General features: G+C 37.1%; 1 protein-coding gene across 2 annotated transcripts in view; it reads right to left on the reverse strand.

Annotated features, from left to right (window-relative positions):
• Positions 1–21,351, reverse strand: part of MICU2 (mitochondrial calcium uptake 2) — a 154,795-nt gene that overhangs the window by 91,394 nt on the left and 42,050 nt on the right. For both annotated transcript variants that reach the window (XM_046028270.1, XM_046028269.1), the window contains exon 2: positions 16,346–16,490. In XM_046028270.1, the coding sequence (XP_045884226.1) occupies positions 16,346–16,490 (145 nt within the window). The remainder of the gene's footprint in view (positions 1–16,345; positions 16,491–21,351) is intronic.

Here is a 21,351-nt window from a genome sequence, read left to right on the forward strand (position 1 = left end):
GCTCTCTGCTCAGCAGGGAGCCTGCTTCCCTCTCTCTCTGCCTGCCTCTCTGCCTACTTGTGATCTCTCTCTGTCAAATAAATAAATAAAATCTTTAAAAAAAAAGAAAAAAAAGAGAAAGAAGTTGGTGTAAGACTTCTTTAGGGAAAGTCTTTTCAACAAATGATACTGGGACAGCTTGGATGGGTACCAAATGCAAAAGAATGAATTTGTACTCCTACCTCTTTATCATATACAAAAATTACCTAAAAATGGACCATAGTTCTAAATATAAGAACTAAAACTATAAAACTTTTAAAACAGGTGAAAATCTCTATGAATTTACAGTAAGGTTACAGTTTCTTTGATATGATACCACAGTATAAGCAACCAAAGGAAAAATGGACAAAATGGACTTCATCAAAATTAAACATTTTTAGGTGTTAAAGGAAACTATCAAAAAAGGGAAAAGAAAACATACAAAATGGGAGAACATTTCTGCAAGTCATTTATCTGACAATGGTCTAGTATTCAAAATTTATAAAGAACTCTTACAACTCAACATTAAAAAGCTAAATAAGCCAAGTAAAAATGGGTAAAAAAGTATGAAGACATTTTCCCAAAGACATTCAAGTGACCAACATGTACACAAACAGATGCTCAGTATCATTCATTAGGACAATGCAAATGAAAACCACAAGATAACATTTTACACTCGGATGGCTATAATGAATAACAAAAATTGGAAAATAACAAGCTTAGAGGAGGATGTAGAGAAAGTAGGACCCTCATACCTTCACATAAAAATGGTGCAGCCTCTGTGGAAAATAGTCTGGCAATTCCTTGAAAAGTTACACAGAATTACCGTATGACTTAGTATTCCTCTCCTAGGTATACACCCAAGAAAAGTGAAAACATTATGTACACACACACACAAAAACCTATACATGAATGTTCAGGGAAGTATCTGGTTATCTATCATAACCAAAAAGTAGAAATAACCATCAACTGATGGATGAAAAATTAATGTCATATCCATAAAATACAATATATTCAGCCATTAAAAAACTGAAGTAATATATGCTATAACATAATGAACCTTGAGAACATTATGCTAACTGAAAGAAGTCAGATACAAAAGGACAAATACTGTATGACTCCACTCATGCGGTATCTAGTACACAAATTCACAGAGACAGGAAGCAGATTAGGAATATAACAAAGATAGGCAGAGAGAGGGAGATGGTGTTTATTGACTGATCCCAGGGTCCTATCTCAAACCTCTGGAACCAACATCATCAGGGGAGGCAGGAACAGAACTTGAGATTTTTTTTTTTTAATTTTTAAAAAGATTTTATTTATTTATTTGACAGAGAGAGAGAGATCACAGGTAGGCAGAGAGGCAGGAAGAGAGGTAGGCAGAGAGAAAGAGAGAGGAAGCAGGCTCCCTGCTGAGCAGAGTGTCCGATGCAGGTCTCAATCCCAGGACCCTGAGATCATGACCTGAGCCAAAGGCAGAGGCTTAACCCACTGAGCCACTCAGGCACCCCCAGAACTTGAGATTTTTAACAAGTGCTCCAGGAGAAGCAAGTTTATAAAATTCTTTGTTATCACATTTGATTATAAAGAATTAAATTATACATAATTTTACAGAGCTGGAAACAATCTCAGAGAGAACTGGAGACTAGCCCCAAACCAACAACTATAATAGTGGCAAAGATAAGAACTATGTATTTTAATTGCAGCCATTTTAAAATTTAAGATTCATTTGTGGAATTCCAAAAGTCCAAGATAAATCCACAAAGACATAAGCAACTTTGGCAAAGGCACCATAATAAATTCTATGGCCATCCTAATTACAACCCTTTTCAGAGTAAATTGCCAATGCCAACAGGTTAAACTGAATTTGACTTATTTATTTATTTGCAATAAAATCTATGTTGTAAGTATAAATATAGGCATTCAACATATAGAGGTAAGGAACAGTCAGGACCAGCATGGGACAAAATTCCTGTGGTATCTCTCTACTGGCCTTATTGCTCTCTTCCAACACTCCCAGGCATCTCTTCCGTGACTCATTTTTGCTTGCTCTTGGCTTTAGTAACAAAGGGTTAAGCTGTGACTTCATTCTTAAGGGGATTTATATTATAAAAGAGCTCCTGTTTGTGGGAAAAAACTTTTCAAGAATTAAGCTAAAATCAAAGTCCAACAAGTGGTGGAACAGGTTTTTTTTTTTTCTTATGGGGTAATGGTAGCACTGAGTTTTCCCTCAATTATTATTACCAATAATGATTATAAAGTGTAGCCACATAAACAAGAGCTACAAACATCTGCTTTCTCTGTCTTAAGAAAGAGTTCTTAAGGTAAAAATCACTATTATCTCAGCCCAGATACTTCTGGTTTTCCAAAGCTACATAAACTCAATAACATTTGGTTTTCAGTTTTTAACCATTGAAACTTTAGTTGAGCTACAACTAAAAAAACTTACTGTGTGTGGGGGTGCAATTTTGGGAATAATACTTACTGCAAAATCTTTAAAAGATAAAGAAAAGAATGAAAGAATTAAAATCACTCATAATTTGAGAATTCAGATATAAATGCCAATATTTTTGCATTTTCCCTAAGAAGCTAAAATTTCAGAGCTCCCTATATGCAGGAACTCAGTGCCCTACTTGTATGACATGACCGAATCTTTACACTCTGAGATAGGGACTAATAGCATTCCCATTTCACTGATGAAGAAATTTAGGCTTGAAGAGCTTAAATAACTACCCACAGTCACACTAACTACTAAGTGGCAGAGTCAGCATCCAAACTCAGTTTCTGTGCTATTCCAGGACCTGTACTATCAACTATGCTATATAGTAATACCACTGTTCTTTTTTTCCTCATCTTTGCATGCCGACTCCAACCATGCCTTGATCCTATTGGGTCCTCCGATCTATTTGACCAACATCTTTTGATTATTCTTTGCCTACTTATGTTGTAACTTTCCACCTGGCTGAGCTTCGATGGCCAACTGTTGTAATCATTCCCTTGCTTCTATTTCCCTTTGTCATATACTCTTGGCTGACCCTAAACCTTGTTAAATCCAACTCTCTGCCTTCTCCATCCCAACACTGTACAGCTTGAACATGGAGAAAAGTAACCACAATCAGTTGATTTTAGATTCATTTTATATTCATAAGTAATGATCTCAACTCGGATTATAATAAGGCTATTGGTGATCATATTACATTTCTCAATCCTTACAATCAAACCATACTGTTTTAAAAGACTACTTGACAAAACTCCAATACTGCAACCCCTTCTTCACTCTCAGCTGATGACCTGGATTCTTAATTGACTGAGAAATGGAAAAATAACTTTTTTTTTTCCCCCCAAGATTTTTTTAAAAATTTAATCATTTGACAGAGAGACACGGAGAGAGAGGGAACACAAGCAGGCAGAATGGAAGAGGAGCCCGATTTGGGGCTCGATCCCAGGACCCTGGAATAACGACTGAGCCGAGGGCAGATGCTTAACAACTGAGCCAGCCAGGTGCCCCAGAAACATAACTTCTATAAGCTCCCACCAAGTAGTATGACTTTTCTAATGCCAAGTTTCCACAGTGTTATTAGTCTCTTTCTTCTCTTAGCTTCTCAAGGACGTTGTCCTAGAAATTGTTTCTTTCCTGCACTGTCAAGTTTTCCTCTCATCTGTCAACACATACACAACTGTTTCTCCTGTCTTAAAAAAAAAATCCTCTCTTGATCTCACTTCCACTTCCAGCTACTGCTTCGACTTTCTCCTTTCCTCTATGGCAAACCCCTCAGTGTCGGTCTTTCTTCCATTTTCTCTTTTCCCATTTACATTACCAATGACTCTAGTTAGGCTTTTATTTTCACACCACTCCACCAAAACTGTTCCTATGAAAGTCACTAATAAACCCTCATGTTGCCATATCCAGTGGTCAATCCATTCACTTACCTGTTTTTTAACTGAAGTATAGTTAGTGTCAGGTATACAACACAGTGATTCAACATTTAACACACGTTATAAAATGCTCACAAGTGTAGCTACCATCTTTCACCATATAAAGTTATTACAATATTACTGATTATATTCCCAGTGCTGTACTTTATGTTCCCCTGACCCATTTATTTGATAACTGGAAGTGTGTACCTCTTAATCCCCCCCTCATCTCTTTACCCATCCCACAACTGTCCTCCTCTTTGGCAACCACCAGCTTGATTTTTGTATTTATGAATCTGCTTCTGTTTTGTTTTGGTTTTTGGATTCCACATATAAGTGAAATCATACTGTATTTGTCTTTCTCTGTCTTTTTCCACTTGGCCTAATACCCTCTAGGTCCATCAATGTTGTTATAAATGATAAGATTTCATTTTTTCAATGGCTGAATAATATCCATTGTGGTATAAAAGATATATCACATCTTTTCTCCCCCTTCATTTTTCTATGGGTATAGCTGACACACAATGTAACATTAGTTTCAGGTGTACAACACAGTGATTTGACAAGTTTATACATTATGCGATGTTCAGAAGTATAGCTATCATTTGTCCCAAGATACAACTGCATCTTTACCCATTTATCCACTGATGGACATTTGGGTTGCTTCCATATCTTGACTATTGTAAATGATGCTGCAATGAACACAGGGGTGGATACCTTTTTAAATCAGTGTTTTCACTTTCTTTGGGTAAATACCCAGAAGTGAAATTACTGGATCATACAATATTCCTATTTTTAATTTTTTATGGAACCACCATACTGTTTTTCATAGTAGTTGCAACAATTTACATTACTACCAATAGTGCACAAGTGTTCCTTTTCCACATCCTTGCCAGTAGTTACATTTCTTATCTATTTTGATATTAGCCATTCTGACAGGTGTAGAGTGATGTCATTGTGGTTCTGATTTTCATTTCTCTGGTGATTAGTGATGTTCAGCATCTTGACATGTGCCTGTTGGCCATGCCTTTTTTTAAAAATATCTATTCAGGACCTCAATCCATTTTTTAAATCAGATTGGAAATACCCCTTATCAGATACATTATTTACAACTATCTTTCCCATTCAGTAGACTATCTTTTCATTTTGTTGATAGCTTCCTTGCTGTGCAAAAGTTTTTTAGTTTGCTGTAGTCCCAACTGATCATTATTACTTTTGTGGTCCTTGCCCGAGGAGACAGATTCAAAACAATATTGCTAAGACCAATGTCCAAAAGTTTATCACCTATTTTTTTTTTTAAGGAATTTTACGGTTTCAGGTCTCACGTTTAGGTCTTCAATTCATTTCATTGTATTTTTGTATGTGGCATAACATATGGTCTGTTTTCATTCTTTTGCATATAGCTGTCCAGATTTCCCAGCACCATTTATTAAAGAAACTGTCTTTTCTCCATTTTGTAATCTTGTTTCCTTTGTTGTAGATTAATTGACCACATAAGTGTGGGTTTATTTCTGGGCTCTCTATTCTGTTCCATTGATCTATGTGCCTATTTTTGTGCTAGTACCGTAATGTTTCAATTACGACTTTGCAGTATAGTTTCACATCTGGGAGTATGATACCAGCTCTGCTCTTCTCTCAAGGTTGTTTTGGCTACTATGAATCTTTTGTGATTCCATACAAATTTTAAGATAATTTGTTCTAGTTCTGTGAGAAAATGTTATTGGAATTTTGTAGGGATTGCACTGAATCTGTAGACTGCTTGGGAAATATGGACATTTTAACCATATTAATTTTTCTAATGCATGAACATGGTATACCTTTCCATTTATTTGTGTCATCTTCAATATCTTTCATTAATGTCTTACAGCTTTCAGAGTATAGGTCTTTCACCTCCTTGGTTAAATTTATTCTTAGGCATCTCATTTTTTTTTGGTGCAACTGTAAATGAGACTATTTTCTTGGTTTCTTTTTCTGCTAGTTTGTAGTTAGGGAAGAGAAGTGCAACAGAGATCTCTGTATATTAATTTTGTATCCTATGACTTTATTTTTGTATTTTGTATTACTGTGACTTTACTGAATTCAATTATTAGTTCTAACAGTTTTTTGGTGGAGTCCTTATGGTCTCCATATACCATGCCATCTGCAAATAGGGACAGTTTTAGTACTTCTTTTCCAATTTGGATGCCTTTCTTTTTTTCTTTCTTTCTTCTTTTTTTTGGTTTGATGGCTATGGCTAGCACTCCTAGTACTATGTTTAATAAAAGTGGTGAGAGTTAGTAGTAGGAAAGAAATGATAAAGATCAGACAAATAAATGAAACAGAAACTTAAGAAAAGATCAGTACAACTAAGAGCTGGTTCTCTGAAAAGATAAACTCAAACTATTCCAAAAAATGAAGAAGTCCCGGGCATTAAGCTCCGCTGATTTTCAAAGCCAGATATTATGGGGGCTTGCCTTCACGGTGCAGATCCCCAAAGAGGGGGTGACTGATGTGGGGCTTGATCCCCTCTCTCCCCAGGGTGAACCTCTCTGCCTTTGATATCCTTTTGGCTTGCAATTTTCTATGCTGGGGATTTGATTCCCCACCTAATCATGTCTCTGCCCCTCCCACTTGTCTTGATTTGGCTTTTCCTCATGTCTTTAGTTGTGGAACAGCTATTCTCCTTGTCTTCAGGTTGTTCTCAGAGTTGTTTTACATGTAGTTGCAGCTTTGATCTGTTTATGGGAAGAGGCGAACTCAGTATCTTCCTACTTTGTTATCTGGCCCACACTACCCTCAATGGTCAATTCTTACTTCGTCTTACTTGACTTGGCATTGACATTTTTCATGGTTGATCATTCCTTCCTCCTTGAAACACTTTCCTGCACTTTGCAACTACTTTACTGGTCTTCCTTTTTAAACTGCCCCTATTTGGTTTCTTTAACTGCCTTCTCCTTCATCTCTCCAACTCTAAGTGCCGGAAAAGCTCAGGGTTCATTCTTTTTACCACTTATTTTTGCAGTCTCATTAAGTCTCTTAATTTTAAATAGCATGAATTTACTGAAAAGTCTTAAACTTACACTTTTGGTTCCATTCACTTTCTTACTTGTATATCTAACTGCTTACTCATTATCTCTTCTTGGAATCTAGTAGAAAACTCTTGTTAATGAATACCTACTATGTGTCAAGGACTTTTCTGGGCATTCAGTCTATGTCCCTGAGTGTAAGAGACAAAAATCTCTGCTGTTACGAAACAGGCATTCTAGGGGTAGAACAGAGACAATGAACAATAAACTTCGAAAATACGTAAATCAGATATAGTATACATTAGATTGTGAAAAGTGCTATGAGAGAAACCTGAACAATGTAAGAGGGATTAAAAGGGCAGCACAATGAATGGATGGGGGTGTGTGTGGTATCCGATTACATTTCTTCATTGAGAAGGCAACTGAAGCAAACAGGGAGGGCTTAGCCATGAGATATCTGGAAAATGTGTTTCAGACAAAGGGACCATCCAGTGCAAAGACCCTAGGGTGGGAGCATATTTGTTGTGCGAGGTAAAGCAAGGTGGCCCTGTAGCTGGAATAGACTGAGCTAAAAAAAGAGTAATAAGCATTTTGGTTGGAGAAGTTATGGTGGTAGACACATAACTTTATACTTTATAAAATATTTTAATGCTAAATTTTAAAAATTCAGCCTCATGTATCTATCTAACTTGGATTTATGAGAAACAGAAAAGCTTCTAATCTCAACTGCAATGCCTGCAAATGAGCCAATCTTAGCATATCCTTCATCCAAATCTGTGTCTCCTGCCTTGGTTTGGCCAGCTAAATAAAAATGCAGCTTTGAATGACAAAATTAATTGAAATAATTTCAAAAATTTGTAACATTTCAAGAAAATTTATAAGGTAGACAGACACTGTATAACCTTCTATGCTATTAGAACAGAATTTGTTCTAAGGCATTATATAATATGTATAAGGTATACATATTATAACAGAACAGTACCTTTAATTTAGCACGATGGCAGAAAGAAAAGTATGCTTGATCACAAAATCTTAATTTTCTAACATAATATAATGTTTTAACAGTATAAAGACGTTTTATGGTACTCCTAAACACATTCTCAGCAACCTTTTAATTCTGACTATGCCAAAATTAATTCACTAATATTACAATGTACAAGGAATACAACATCATATTCTACTAAAATAAGTAGCCTGTTAAAATTACCATGAGAAAAAGTTATAAGAAATTTGACTGTTTTTAAAATTTTTAATTTAAATTCAATTTAATTAACACATGATGTGGTATTAGTTTTAGCGGCAGAATTCAGTGATTCATCAGTTGCGTACAACACCCGGTGCTCATTACTTCAAGTACCCTCCTTAGTGCCCATCACCCAGTTACCCCATCCCTCCTCTTCCCCCCAGGAATCCTCAGTTTATTCCCTATAGTTAAGAGTCTCTTATGGTTTACCTCCCTATTTTCTTATTTTTCCTTCCCTTTCCCTATGTTGATCCGTTTTTTTTCTAAAATCCCACATATGACATCATATGGTATTTGTCTTTCTCTGACTGACTTATTTCGCTTAGCATAATACAGTCTAGTTCCATCCATGCTGTTGCCAATGGTAAAATTTCACTCTTTTTGATGGCTGAATAATATTCCTGTGTGTGTGTGTGTGTGTGTGTGTGTGTGTGTGTGTGTGTGCGCGCGCGCGCGCCACATCTTTATCCATTCATCTGTTGATAGACATCTGGGCTCTTTCTATAGTTTAACTATTGTGGACATTAATGCTGTAAAAATTGGGATGCATGTGCCCCTTTGAGCCACTGTTTGTATCCTTTAGATAAATACCTAGTAATGCAATTGCTGGGTCATAGGGTAGCTCTACTTTTAATTTTCTGAGGAACCTCCATACTGTCTTCCAGAATGGCTGTACTAGTTGGCATTCCCACCAACAATGCAAAAGGGTTCCCCCTTTTCTGCTATTTTCCTGTGTTGTTAATCTAAGCCATTATGACCAGCACGAGGTGTTATTTTTGTGGTTTTGATTTGTAGTTCCCTCATGCTGAGTGATGTTGGGCATTTTCCCGTGTGAATGTTGACCATTTGTATGTCTTCTTTGGAGAAATGTCTATTCACGTCTTATGCCCATTTCTTGACTGGATTTTTTTTGGGGGGGGGGTGTTGAGTTTGATAAGCTCTTTATAGATTTGGGATACTAGCCCTTTATCTGACAAGATATTTGCAAATATCCTCTCCCATTCTGTAGGATGCCTTTAGGTTTGTAAAGTTTGACTATGTTCAATAACATTTCTCCAAATAAAATTTAAGTGTACTTCTCATGGCAAGGATATATTGTTGCTTTGTTACATACATAGCTTTATTACAAAAGGTCAGTTTTTAAGTTGCGCTGTATGAATGAAGCAAAGGCCACAATATAGAGAAGTAGGCACAAGTCAGAGCAACAAGGACTCTGAGTGTTAAGCTAAAAGTTATGGGAAACACTAAATAATTTTAAGTAGGAGAGTAAAAGGATCAATTACTGGTATGGGAAAAAGATGTCTAGACGGAAGGAAAGGAGGCTGTTGCAATAATCCAGGGAGAAGTGCTGAAAGCCTAAAATAAGGCAAAGTAAATAAGAATAGAGAAAGGTAAGTAAAGAGAACTTAAGGAGGCAGAATAAGCAGATCTTGGTGATGAACTGGATATAAAAATGAGGGAGATGGAGATGTCTACAAAAACTCACAAAACACTCTGGGTGACTTAGGAAAGTGATGAAGGTTGTGCCATTAAAAAGAAAATAGAGGCAAAGAAAAGACTTGATGGGAAAGATGATGAATTCATTTTTAGACATGTTGAGTTCTTTTTTTTTTTAAAGATTTTATTTATTTATTTGACAGAGAGAGCACAAGTAGGCAGAGAGGCAGGCAGAGAGAGAGAGAGGGAAGCAGGCTCCCCGCTGAGCGGAGAGCCTGATGCGGGACTCGATCCCAGGACCCTGAGATCATGACCTGAGCCGAAGGCAGCGGCTTAACCCACTGAGCCACCCAGGCGCCCCGACATGTTGAGTTCTTGATGCCTATGGTGATAACACCCAAGTGTCTAGTGGGTGGCTAAGATATATGATTCCAGTGGCCAGCAGAGTTTGAGGCTAAAGACAAAGATACCTCAGATAACAGTCACTTAAGTAGTTGCAGTCATGAGTGACAATAAAATCATTCAGGGATTACGTATAAAGTAAGTAGAGCTGAAGGGAGTATGGGCATTTAAGAGTTGACAGGAAGAAAAGGAACAAAGAGAACCAGGAAAACAACTGAGAAGTAATGAATACATCCATTAGGAAAAAACCTAAGAAATGTGTGTCACGAGAAGACCAAAGTTTCAAGGAGGGAGTAAATGCTGTTGAAAGATCAATTAAGAAGCAGACAGAAAAAACAGCCATTGGCCTTGGCAATTTGGAGGTCACTGGTAATCTAAAAAATAATATTCAGTAGAAAGGTGAGAGAAGCAGCCAGGTTGTGGTGCACCAAGCAGTAGCAGGCTGTAAAGGAAGGAGTACAGATGGCTGAAATCTGGCTGATAAGAGAACAACCAGAGACAAGTATGATCATATTAGGGATTTTTCAAGATAGTAAAGACATAAGACTACTTGTAAATTTCAGAGAAGGAAGCAGTAGAGATAAAATAATGACAAAACTAGAGGAGATGGTGGGGGAACCAGTCTTAGGGTGTGAGGAGCACACCACCAGGAAAAAGCTAATTAGGGATGTATAAATGCTTTAGACAATCTAGGTGAAGTTGAAAAACATGAATTTAGTGGCTCCGATCTGCAGAATCATGTGATTTTCTCCCAATAGTCCTTAGCAGGCTAGGTTCAATAAAAAGGACAGAGGAGAAAGATATTTGAAAGCAATTATTAGTGAGTGACAAAAGAACGATGTAGCTACAGAAAAGGAGGAAAATCCAGAAGAGCTGAGAGTTTGGGAATAATGGCATAATTGAGATTAGAAGCTTTTCTGTGGTCAAAAATAGGTGTATTGGATATTAGGAAGTGGGTAAGGTGGAAGGATAATTGATAACATTGTTGCCAGAGAGTGGACTTCTGTAATTTGCAATTTCTAAACTGAAGCAACTTCAGATAATGGTCATGGGATATGAATGATAAGAATACAGTTCACTGGGGCGCTTGGGTGGCTCAGTGGGTTAAAGCCTCTGCTTTCCGCTCAGGTCACGATCCCAGGATCCAGAGATCGAGCCCTGCGCTGGGCACTCTGCTCAGCAGGAAGCCTGCGCCTGCTTCCTCCTCTCTTTCTGCCTACTTGTGATCTCTCTCTGTCAAATAAATAAATAAAAATCTTAAAAAAAAAAGAATACAGTTCACTGGAATTGAGAACAAAAGAACTGTAAGGCTGAACAAATTTAGTAGAAAACAGCAACTTGGGATTCAATGTAAAAGAACTTAAATAAGGAAAAATGGTGTTTCAACCACATAACCTAGTTTTCAAAGGAGTATGCTTTTACAGTATTTAGAGTATGCAACAGCGAATTAAGGATGACACTGATCTTCCCCAAATCAGGAAAAAATGAAGAATAAGCATCCAGCATCCACTTGGATGATTTACATCTCCATCAATTACTATTAGCGAAGTATATTATTTGCAAAAAGTTCTGAAAGATACAAGCTAGGCAAAAATGAGTTTAGGATCTAATAAATCTCAGATTGTTTTTTTTTCTTTCTGTTTATACACGAAGATCATGGGTCACTGGGTTGGCTCTGGTTTTCCTTGTTTTGCTGTTCAGTATGATCCACAGGAATGCACCAAGATTATTCTTCTTCTTACCCATGATGAAAAATAAAGGTGAAGTACATCATAGGTATAAAGGATGTATTATTAGCCCTGCAATTACTGAATTCTTGATTTAGCTAAATGTCTTCTGATAGAGTTTAACTGCATTCCAATGCAATTAATAAAGTGCAAATGTTATAAGAACCTAAATTGGTTAAATCAAGGGTTACATAAAAACAACAATCAAACAAAGAAAAAAGCCATATAAACTTTGAACTTGATTAGAAGACTAGCATAGGTCTGTGGCTAAAGTAAGGTAAAGCAAAAACTAGATTCAACTAAAAATGGAAGGGATTCTTTGATGACTTTCAGCACAAGAGTAATAGCTGATGAAGAAGAAAATACAAATGTTTAATGAAAAGCAAAGAAGCGAACCACTGAATTAGGTGAAGAGAAAACAAACACTAATACATATTATTTACAAGTATATAATCCCCTAATATTTTGAGGATGATGATCAATTTTTATAATCTCTACTCAAAACACTTACATGAAAAAATGAGCATAAATTATAGTACAGGACACAGCACTGACATTTCTGATAATCAAGAGTTGTTTGGCTATAAAATATTTCTAAAGAATTCTTCCATTATCCTTTGTTTTCTCCTATACTATCATTCTGTTTGTCTCCTTTATAACCAAAATTTTTAGAAAAAGCTATCTATACCTGTTGTTCTCGTCCTTCTAATTCTCTCTTTAAGGTCCTAATGACTCATGCTAGTGACCAAATCCAATAATCTCTTTCCAGTTCCAGTGCCTTTCTGGAACACTCATACTACTGACCAAACATTTCCTAAATATGTATGTTTTTTAAAGATTTTATTTATTTATCTGACAGAGAGAGACAGAGAGGGAGTGTGAAAACTCTCTCTCTCCTTCTAGTCTGAATGATAGCCTTGCTGGGTATAGTATTCCTGGCGGTGTATTTTTCCCATTCAGCACACTGAATATATCATGCCACTTCCTTCTGGCCTATCAGGTCTCTGTGGACAGGTCTGGTGCTAATCTTACGTGTCTACCTTTGTTGGTCAAGAACCTTTCGTCCAGCTGCTTTCAGAATTATCTCTTTACCTTTGTACTTTCCAAGTTTCACTATGATATGTCTTGGTGTTGACCTGTTTTTGTTGACTTTGAGGGGGAGTTCTCTGTGCCTCTTAGATGTTAAATGCCTGTTTCCTTCCCCAGATTAGGGAAATTCTCATTTATAATTTGCTCAAAAAGATCTTCTGCCCCCTTTTCTCTTCTTCTAGGACTCCTATGATATGGATATTATGGCACTGTGGAACCACTGAGTTCCCTAAGTCTATATACATGATCTAACCGTTTTCTTTCCCTCCTTTCAGCTTCATTATTTCCCATGATTTTGTCCTCTATATCACCTGTTCGTTCCTCTGCCTCTTCCATTCTTGTTGTGATTATATCCAGTTGATTTTACATCTCAGTTATAACATTTTTTATTTTGGCCTGACTAGTTTTTAGGTCTTTTATCTTGGCAGTGAGGGTTTCTCTAGTGTCTTATATACTTCTTTCAAGCCCAGTTAGTATTCTTATGGCTGTTGTTCTTAATTCTTGTTCAGATACATTACTTATTATCTGTTTTGAGCAAATCCCTCTGCAGAGTTCCTTCTTGCTTGTGGTGGGACATGTTTAGATCGTTAAGTTGTTGTTCTTGGATTTGTTTGTTAAGATAGGCCTAATAGGAAGAAAGAAAGAAAGAAAACCAATCCAAGAAAAAAGAAAAAGGAACAAATAAGCAAGCAAACAAATCAAAAAGTATATGCCTGATTTCAAAGAAAAAGAAATTGGGAGGGTAGGGAAGCTGATCCAAAAAATTAAAAAAGAAAGAAGCCAACAAATGAACAAAAAACTGCAAGCCTGATGCCAGAATGGGGAAAAATAATGGCGGGGGGAGGGGGGGATAGCTGAAATGAAGCTGATGCTTTGGAACACTCTACAATCAGTAGCCTTGATGCATGGGAGCTCACTGATTATTTCCTTGGCGCAGAGCATTATTTTAATGAGCCTATCAAAGGCATTCTTCATTTCTATTATACTGTTTTTTATTTCTAGCATTTCTTTTTGACTCTAAGAGTTTCCCCATCTCTGCATATGTTACCTGTTATTATATGTACTTTTTTCTATTAAAGCACTTAATTATATTAATCATGGTTATTTTAAATTCTGGTCTGCTAATTCCAAAATCTTTGCTATATTTGAATCTGGTTCTGATGCTTGCTTTGTCTCTTCAGACTGTCTTTTGCCTTTTAGAATGTCAGCTGAATTTTCTGAGAACCAGGTAAGATCTATCAGGTAAACGTTACTTAAGGAGATATTTTAAGTATGAGGTTCTATGTTTATCTGAAAAACATTGGGATGAGTTTATGGTCTGCTATAGTTGTAGGTGTCACAGGGTTTTAAACATGTCCTCTGGTGTCCTTGTTTTTGTCTCCTCTGTTGTTTTCATTTCCCTAGAGACTCCTTCATACATAAGGTCTGAGAGGTACAGTTCTTTCTGTTGTATCCCCTTTAGGTAGGAGCCTTCCTGGTGTGTGGTGAGGTGTGGGGGAGGAGAAGTGTCTTATAATCTTATGATTAGGTCTCAGTCTGTTACTGAGCCTATGTCCCAGGGTTGTGGTCCTCAGTCCCAGGGTTCTGATCCTCAGAAGTGCTTTCAGTTTTCTGTTTTCCTCCACAAGTGAGACAGGAAGGCCAAAGCTGGGCATTTCCATTCACCTCGATTGGTTAGACTTTGGTAAAAGTTTCCTGTCTGTGCAGGCCTTTGCTACGGAGAACAGAATGCTCTGGAATTGTTTCAAAATGACTACTTTATCCCTCCCGTTGAGGGAAGATTTTTCTCAGATCTTCACTCTTAGTGGGGCTCTAATAGGTAAAACTCCCAAAAGTACATAAGACTGTCAGGGTTAGGTCTTCACAAGTTTTCACCCCTCAAGCTAGCCCATGCTCAGATTCTAGCAATTAGCCAAATCACTCTTTAAATATTCCCACCAGACGCTGGCTGCAGTGGTGGTTTCTGGGTAGTTTCTGCTCTAGGTAAACTCTGCGTCTCTGTATCTGTCCGTCTCCAGTTTTCATGTTCCTATGCCTTATGGTCTCAATTCTCTCAATTCTCTGATGAATCTAAGAAGAAATGCTGACTTTCAGTTTTTCAGCTTTTTTTCTTGCTGGGAGGACAGGAGTGACAATGTTCAAGCTCTTTACATGCTAGAAAGTAAACTACCTTAAAAAAACCTTTTTGATCTCTCTCGTTATTTACTTAGATTAGTTTTCTAGAAGTTTTCTCACAAAGTGAATACATGTCTTAAGGATTTTGATACATATTGCCAAACTCCCCTCCAAAGAGGAGGTACCAAAATAACCTATATTTACTGTTCTGCTCATAAACCTTCACTGCTCCCTCACTGGTCAAAGATGATGTCCACTCATTCCAATCAAATATACAAGTCTCTGATGGTTGCACAGGGTTACTGAAATGCCCTGTACAATATGACCCTTATCTGTTTTTCAATTTGATCTGTCACCGCTCCCTAACACAATTCTTTGGTTTTAGTGACCAGTGAACTTACTGTGTAGAGCATGTCATAATCATTCATTGTGTTTTTATTCAAGTCATCTCTTAATATTGAAAATAACTTCCCAAGTCTTCATAGTCTTTTTCAACTCAACTTACACTTGTTACTGCTCACTTTGGCCTAGCCCATATCAGCTGTCCCACATATAGCTACCTACAAGGCAGTACTTCCAGCATCCTGACAGGTGGCAGGAAGTTAAGAAGTTTTCAGAGAATACTTTTATAATAGAGGGCACAGAGTATAGGGCCATATTTACTTTCTGCAAAGTAAAAGGAACTAGTTCAGGTAATATAACTAAGAATTTCTACCATCATTTGGAATAATTAAAAGTTGATGGTTTATGAATTAAAATTACATAATTATAGCTTTTGGATTTTTGCATCTCATTGTATTTTTGGTCCCCCCTGCCCAACTGCTCTAATCTGTTTTTTTTCTTTTTAAAGATTTTATTTATTTGGCAGAGGGAGAGAGAGAGATAGTACAAACAAGCAGGCAGAGAGGCAGGCAGAAGCAGTGAGAGAAGCAGGCTCCTTGCTCGGCAGGGATGTGGGACTCGATCCCAGAACCCTGGGATCATGACCCGAGCTGAAGGCAGCAGCCTAACCAACTGAGCCACCCAGGCGTCCCTAATCTGGTTTTATTCTTTGCCCACTTTAAAATTCAATACTACCAAAAACTAGAATCTTAGATAAATTAATTATTCTATTAACATATTTAGTGACATTAAAAACTTACCTGTTTTTCCTTTGGTTCTTTACAAAAGCCCATAAACAAAACAAGTATTTCTTAGATAAATACATAAAAAGTTTAACTACACTTGTGTCATAAAGAATGTAAAGTCTAAATAATAAGCAAATGCATGGCACAAAGAATTATTATAATTAAAATGAAGAAAAGCTGTTTGCAATTCTGAAAAACAGAAGTTTATCAGCCTTAATGTTTGATTTAAAAAAAAAAAACTTAAAAAAAATCCAAAAAAAAACTTACGTTCCATTTGATCAAACATTACTGAAAAGAGGAAGTCTCGTGGTGTCATATAATATTCTCCTTCATGTTCCAGTGAAGAAAACTGCATGAAGCGCTGTTTACGAAGGGACAATTTTTCTCCCATCTCTCCAGAGACAACATTATCCTAAAAGAAAAAGAAACTGCATTTTAAGACTTTTCTCAGTATGATTCCCCAACTTAGCTACTTCCAGAGTAATCTGTACAGAATACTTGAGTATTTAGGTCTGACAGCCTCCAAATTTTTCAATCATTGATTTAATTAATATTTACGTGACTGTCTACTTACCACTCTTTTAGGCATGAAGACAAAACAGTGAATGATACTAACTTGAAGGAACTTCTATTCCAGTTAATGAAAGAAATGACAGTTAATGAATATATGTAGAAAATAAGGTGAGCTAATGAGAAATGCCACAAGGAAATATTAAACAGGATAAAAGAGTCATAAGAAGTAGTATTTTAGATAGGATACTCAGAGGATTTTCTAAAGAGGTGACATTTAAAGAGACTAAATAAGGTGCAGTTAGTGAGGCCTGGGGCTCTCTGGAGGAAGAGCATCCTGAGCAAGAGGTAAAGTAAGATCAAAGACCATGAGATTCGTGTGTGTGTGTGTGTGTGTGTGTGTGTGTTCGTTCCTAGGTAAGCCTGGTGTATTTAAGAAACAGTGTGGCAGAAGATAAGATCAGAAAGGAAGGTAGAGGCAAGAGATCAAGTAAAGTGCTTTTTCACAAAGATAAAATATATCATGTCTGATAAAGAGCTCTTCTTTCAGAAATATACTTACATCATGGATGGAGAATGCTAAAAGCATAAGAACTGCTAAAGTATTGTCAGTGTAAGATTCTGGATATCTCAGGCAATGGTACCTAGACCTTGACTCAATGCTGATAGAGAAAATACTGGAATCTTTACTGCTAACCTTTATTGAGCACTCACTATGTGCTAGGGACTATACTAATAAAGCACTCTATGTCAATTATCTGGTTACTCCTCACAATAACTGAACAACAGATTAACTAGAGTATATACAACAACTAAAGGAAATGGCACAGCCAGGATAAAATACCTGGGGTGTCCAACTCCAAGTGTTTCAATCCCTTAACTACCACACTAACCTCCTCTACATGGCTGGGCACTGTATCCTAAGCAAATGGAAGAAAACAAAACAGCAGTTAACATAAACACCAATGTCAATATAGCAATCTTGACACAGGATGTGAGTATTATCTGTGAAATCCAAAACCATACTCTCACCTTGGAATACTTTCCTTACAGTATTGGTCCGACCTGGAACACAACATCCTTCCTGGACACACATTACTTCCTTTTCACAGTTAACGCTACCGCACCCATTATTTACCCTGACACAGTGACGTTCACTGACTACAACTGAAATGGGGGAAAAATGAGAATTCCAGTTGCTTAAACCTCTGTAAGTTCAAAGTCAACAAAATTCAAAGTTAACAGCTCCTTTTTGGCTGATCTCAGTTTTCTAACTAGTATCAATTCTCTTTCCTTATTTTGACACTTGCTTTCCTTGAACAGCTAGTTTTATAGCTCCTTTGTGTTCTACACAGTGCATACCGAATGCGAGACATATGTAGAATACTCAAAAATACTGGATGATCTGAACCCCTATCTTCTTTTTTTTTTTTTTACTGTATTTTTATTATCTTTATAAATATATTATTAGTCCCAGAGGTACAGGTCTGTGAATCGCCAGGTTTACACACTTCACAGCACTCACCATAGCACATACCCTCCCCAATGTCCATAACCTAACCATCCTCTCCCTACCCCACTCCCCCGGCAACCCTCAGTTTGTTTTGTGAGATTAAGAGTCTTTCATGGTTTGTTTCCCTCCCTTCCTACTCTCCAATCCCCCCACATTGCATCTCCACTTTCTCATATCAGGGAGATCATGAGAGAGTTGTGTTTCTCCAATTGATTAATTTCGCTAAGCATAATACCCTCGAGTTCCATCCACGTCGTTGCAAATGGCAAGATTTCATTTCTTTTGATGGCTGCATAGTATTCCATTATGTGTGTGTGTATATATATGTATGTATGTGTGTGTGTGTGTGTATATATGTATGTATATATATATACCACCTCTTCTATATCCATTCATCTGTTGATGGACATCTAGGTTCTTTCCATACTTTGGCTATTGTGGACATTGCTGCTATAAACATTCGGGTGCACGTGCCCCTTTGGATCACTATGTTTGTATCTTTAGGGTAAATACCCAGTAGTGCAATTGCTGGGTCATAGGGTAGTTCTATTTTCAACATTTTGAGGAACCACCATGCTGTTTTCCAGAGTGGTTGCACCAGCTTGCACTCCCATCAACAGTGTAGGGGGGGTTCCCCTTTCTCCGCATCCTCGCCGGCATCTGTCATTTCCTGACTTGTTAATTTTCGCCATTCTGACTGGTGTGAGGTGGTATCTCATTGTGGAGCACTTTTTCATGTGTCTGTTGGCCATCTGGAGGTCTTCTTTGCAGAAATGTCTGTTCATATCCTCTGCCCATTTCTTGACTGGATTATTTGTTCTTTGGGTGTTGAGTTTGCTAAGCTCTTTATAGATTTTGGATACTAGCCCTTTATCTGATGTGCCGTTTGCAAATATCTTCTCCCATTCTGTCAGTTGTCTTTTGGTTTTGTTAACTGTTTCCTTTGCTGTGCAAAAGCTTTTGATCTTGATGAAATCCCAATAGTTCATTTTTGCCCTTGCTTCCCTTGCCTTTGGCAATATTCCTAGAAAGAAGTTGCTGCGGCTGAGGTCGAAGAGGTTGCTGCCTGTGTTCTCCTCAAGGATTTTGATGGTTTCCTTTCTCACACTGAGTCCTTCATCCATTTTGAGTCTATTTTCGTGTGTGGTGTAAGGAAATGGTCCAATTTCATTTTTCTGCATGTGGCTGTCTAATTTTCTCAGCACCATTTGTTGAAGAGGCTATCTTTTTTTCCATTGGACATTCTTTCCTGCTTTGTCGAAGATGAGTTGACCACAGAGTTGAGGGTCTATTTCTGGGCTCTCTATTCTGTTTCATTGATCTATGTGTCTGTTTTTGTGCCAGTACCATGCTGTCTTGATGATGACAGCTTTGTAATAGAGCTTGAAGTCCGGAGTTGTGATGCCACCAACTTTGGCTTTCTTTTTCAATATTCCTTGGGCTATTCGAGGTCTTTTCTGGTTCCATATAAATTTTAGGATTATTTGCTCCATTTCTTTGAAAAAAATGGATGGTATTTCGATTGGGATTGCATTAAGTGTGTAGATTGCTTTAGGTAGCATAGACATTTTCACACTATTTTGTTCTTCCAATCCAGGAGCATGGAACATTTTTCCATTTCTTTGTGTCTTCCTCAATTTCATTCATGAGTACTTTATAGTTTTCTGAGTATAGATTCTTAGCCTCTTTGGTTAGGTTTATTCCTAGGTATCATATGGTTTTGGGTGCAACTGTAAATGGGACTGACTCCTTAATTTCTTTCTTCTGTCTTGTTTTTGGTGTAGAGAAATGCAACTGATTTCTGTGCATTGATTTTATATCCTGACACTTTACTGAATTCCTGTACAAGTTCTAGCAGATTGGGAGTGGAGTCTTTTGGGTTTTCCACATATAGTATCATATCATCTGCAAAGAGTGATAGTTTGACTTCTCCTCTGCCAATTTGGATGGCTTTAATTTCTTTTTGTTGACTGATTGCTGAGGCTAGGACTTCTAGTACTATGTTGAATAGCAGTGGTGATAATGGACATCCCTGTCGTGTTCCTGACCTTAACGGAAAAGCTCTCAGTTTTTCTCCATTGAGAATATTTGTGGTGGGTTTTTCATAGATGGCTTTGATAATATTGAGGTATGTGCCCTCTTTCCTTACACTTTGAAGAGTTCTGATCAGGAAGGGATGCTGTACTTTGTCAAATGCTTTTCAGCATCTATTGAGAGTATCATATGTGAACCCCCATCTTCTTCAGAACTTATTTATTCATCTCTTTCCTTTTCCCTTAAGTTACTACTACAAAAATGACTCAAGAGGCATGTTTAAATTACATGAGTCCATACTCTTATCATAATAATCAGAAAATTGAATTTTATTAATACTCTGAATATTTTATGTGAGGCTGATACAGTAACAGATATATTATTAATGAACTGATACTGAGTATATGCAGGAAAACAGTGGTAAACAAACATTAATTTCTACCAGAACACACTAAGTGCTTTAGCAGTAAAATTACAGAAAGTACACAAATGAGATAGGAAAGGGAGAGTGGGTGAAAGTCTTCTCAGTAAATGTCACAGGACTGTCAAAGTCCTAGATATGAAAGAGAATATAGTGAATTAGAAGAACTGAAAGAAGTTGAGTAAGGGCGTATACATTATTAGCTTATAGAACAATTCTATTTATACTAAAATTAGTATGTAGCCTATTAAGAAAGTAACAAAAATAACTAACCCACATGGAAATACAGTATATTTCCAAATCCTTAAACAAATGCTGCCCTTCTTTATACTTCCTCATATGTAAGTTGTTCCTGACTAATTAAGAGAGTACCTTTTTACCCAACTCCATTCTTTCTTGTGTAAATAAACTTTGAATTCCAACCAACTAAAAGGAGTCAATTACTCATTTATTCTCCTCTTCAAATGGTCTCATAAGAGGACGGACTGCTGTTAATGCTGCCTCTCTTGGTTTTCATGTTGTCCTCCATCCTGCAGCAGTCCTATTCTTTCCTGGTATATTAAAAATGACCAAGAAGTAAAAGCACAAACCTCACACTCTTTGATAGCAAGACATGAAAACTATTTTCAATGAAATTCAATTTTTTTCCTTCTAGGATATTTAGATCCAAAAAAACATTGTATCTCATTGTTACCATACATGTCTGTATGTCTATAACTTGCCCAACCACGACATTTCTCAAGACTCTCGAGAAGAACAATTGTTATCCCTTCCAATTTTGGTTAAATATCCTCT

This window comes from Meles meles, chromosome 14 (genome assembly GCF_922984935.1).
Source record: "Meles meles chromosome 14, mMelMel3.1 paternal haplotype, whole genome shotgun sequence".
In the NCBI taxonomy this organism is placed as follows: domain Eukaryota; kingdom Metazoa; phylum Chordata; class Mammalia; order Carnivora; family Mustelidae; genus Meles; species Meles meles.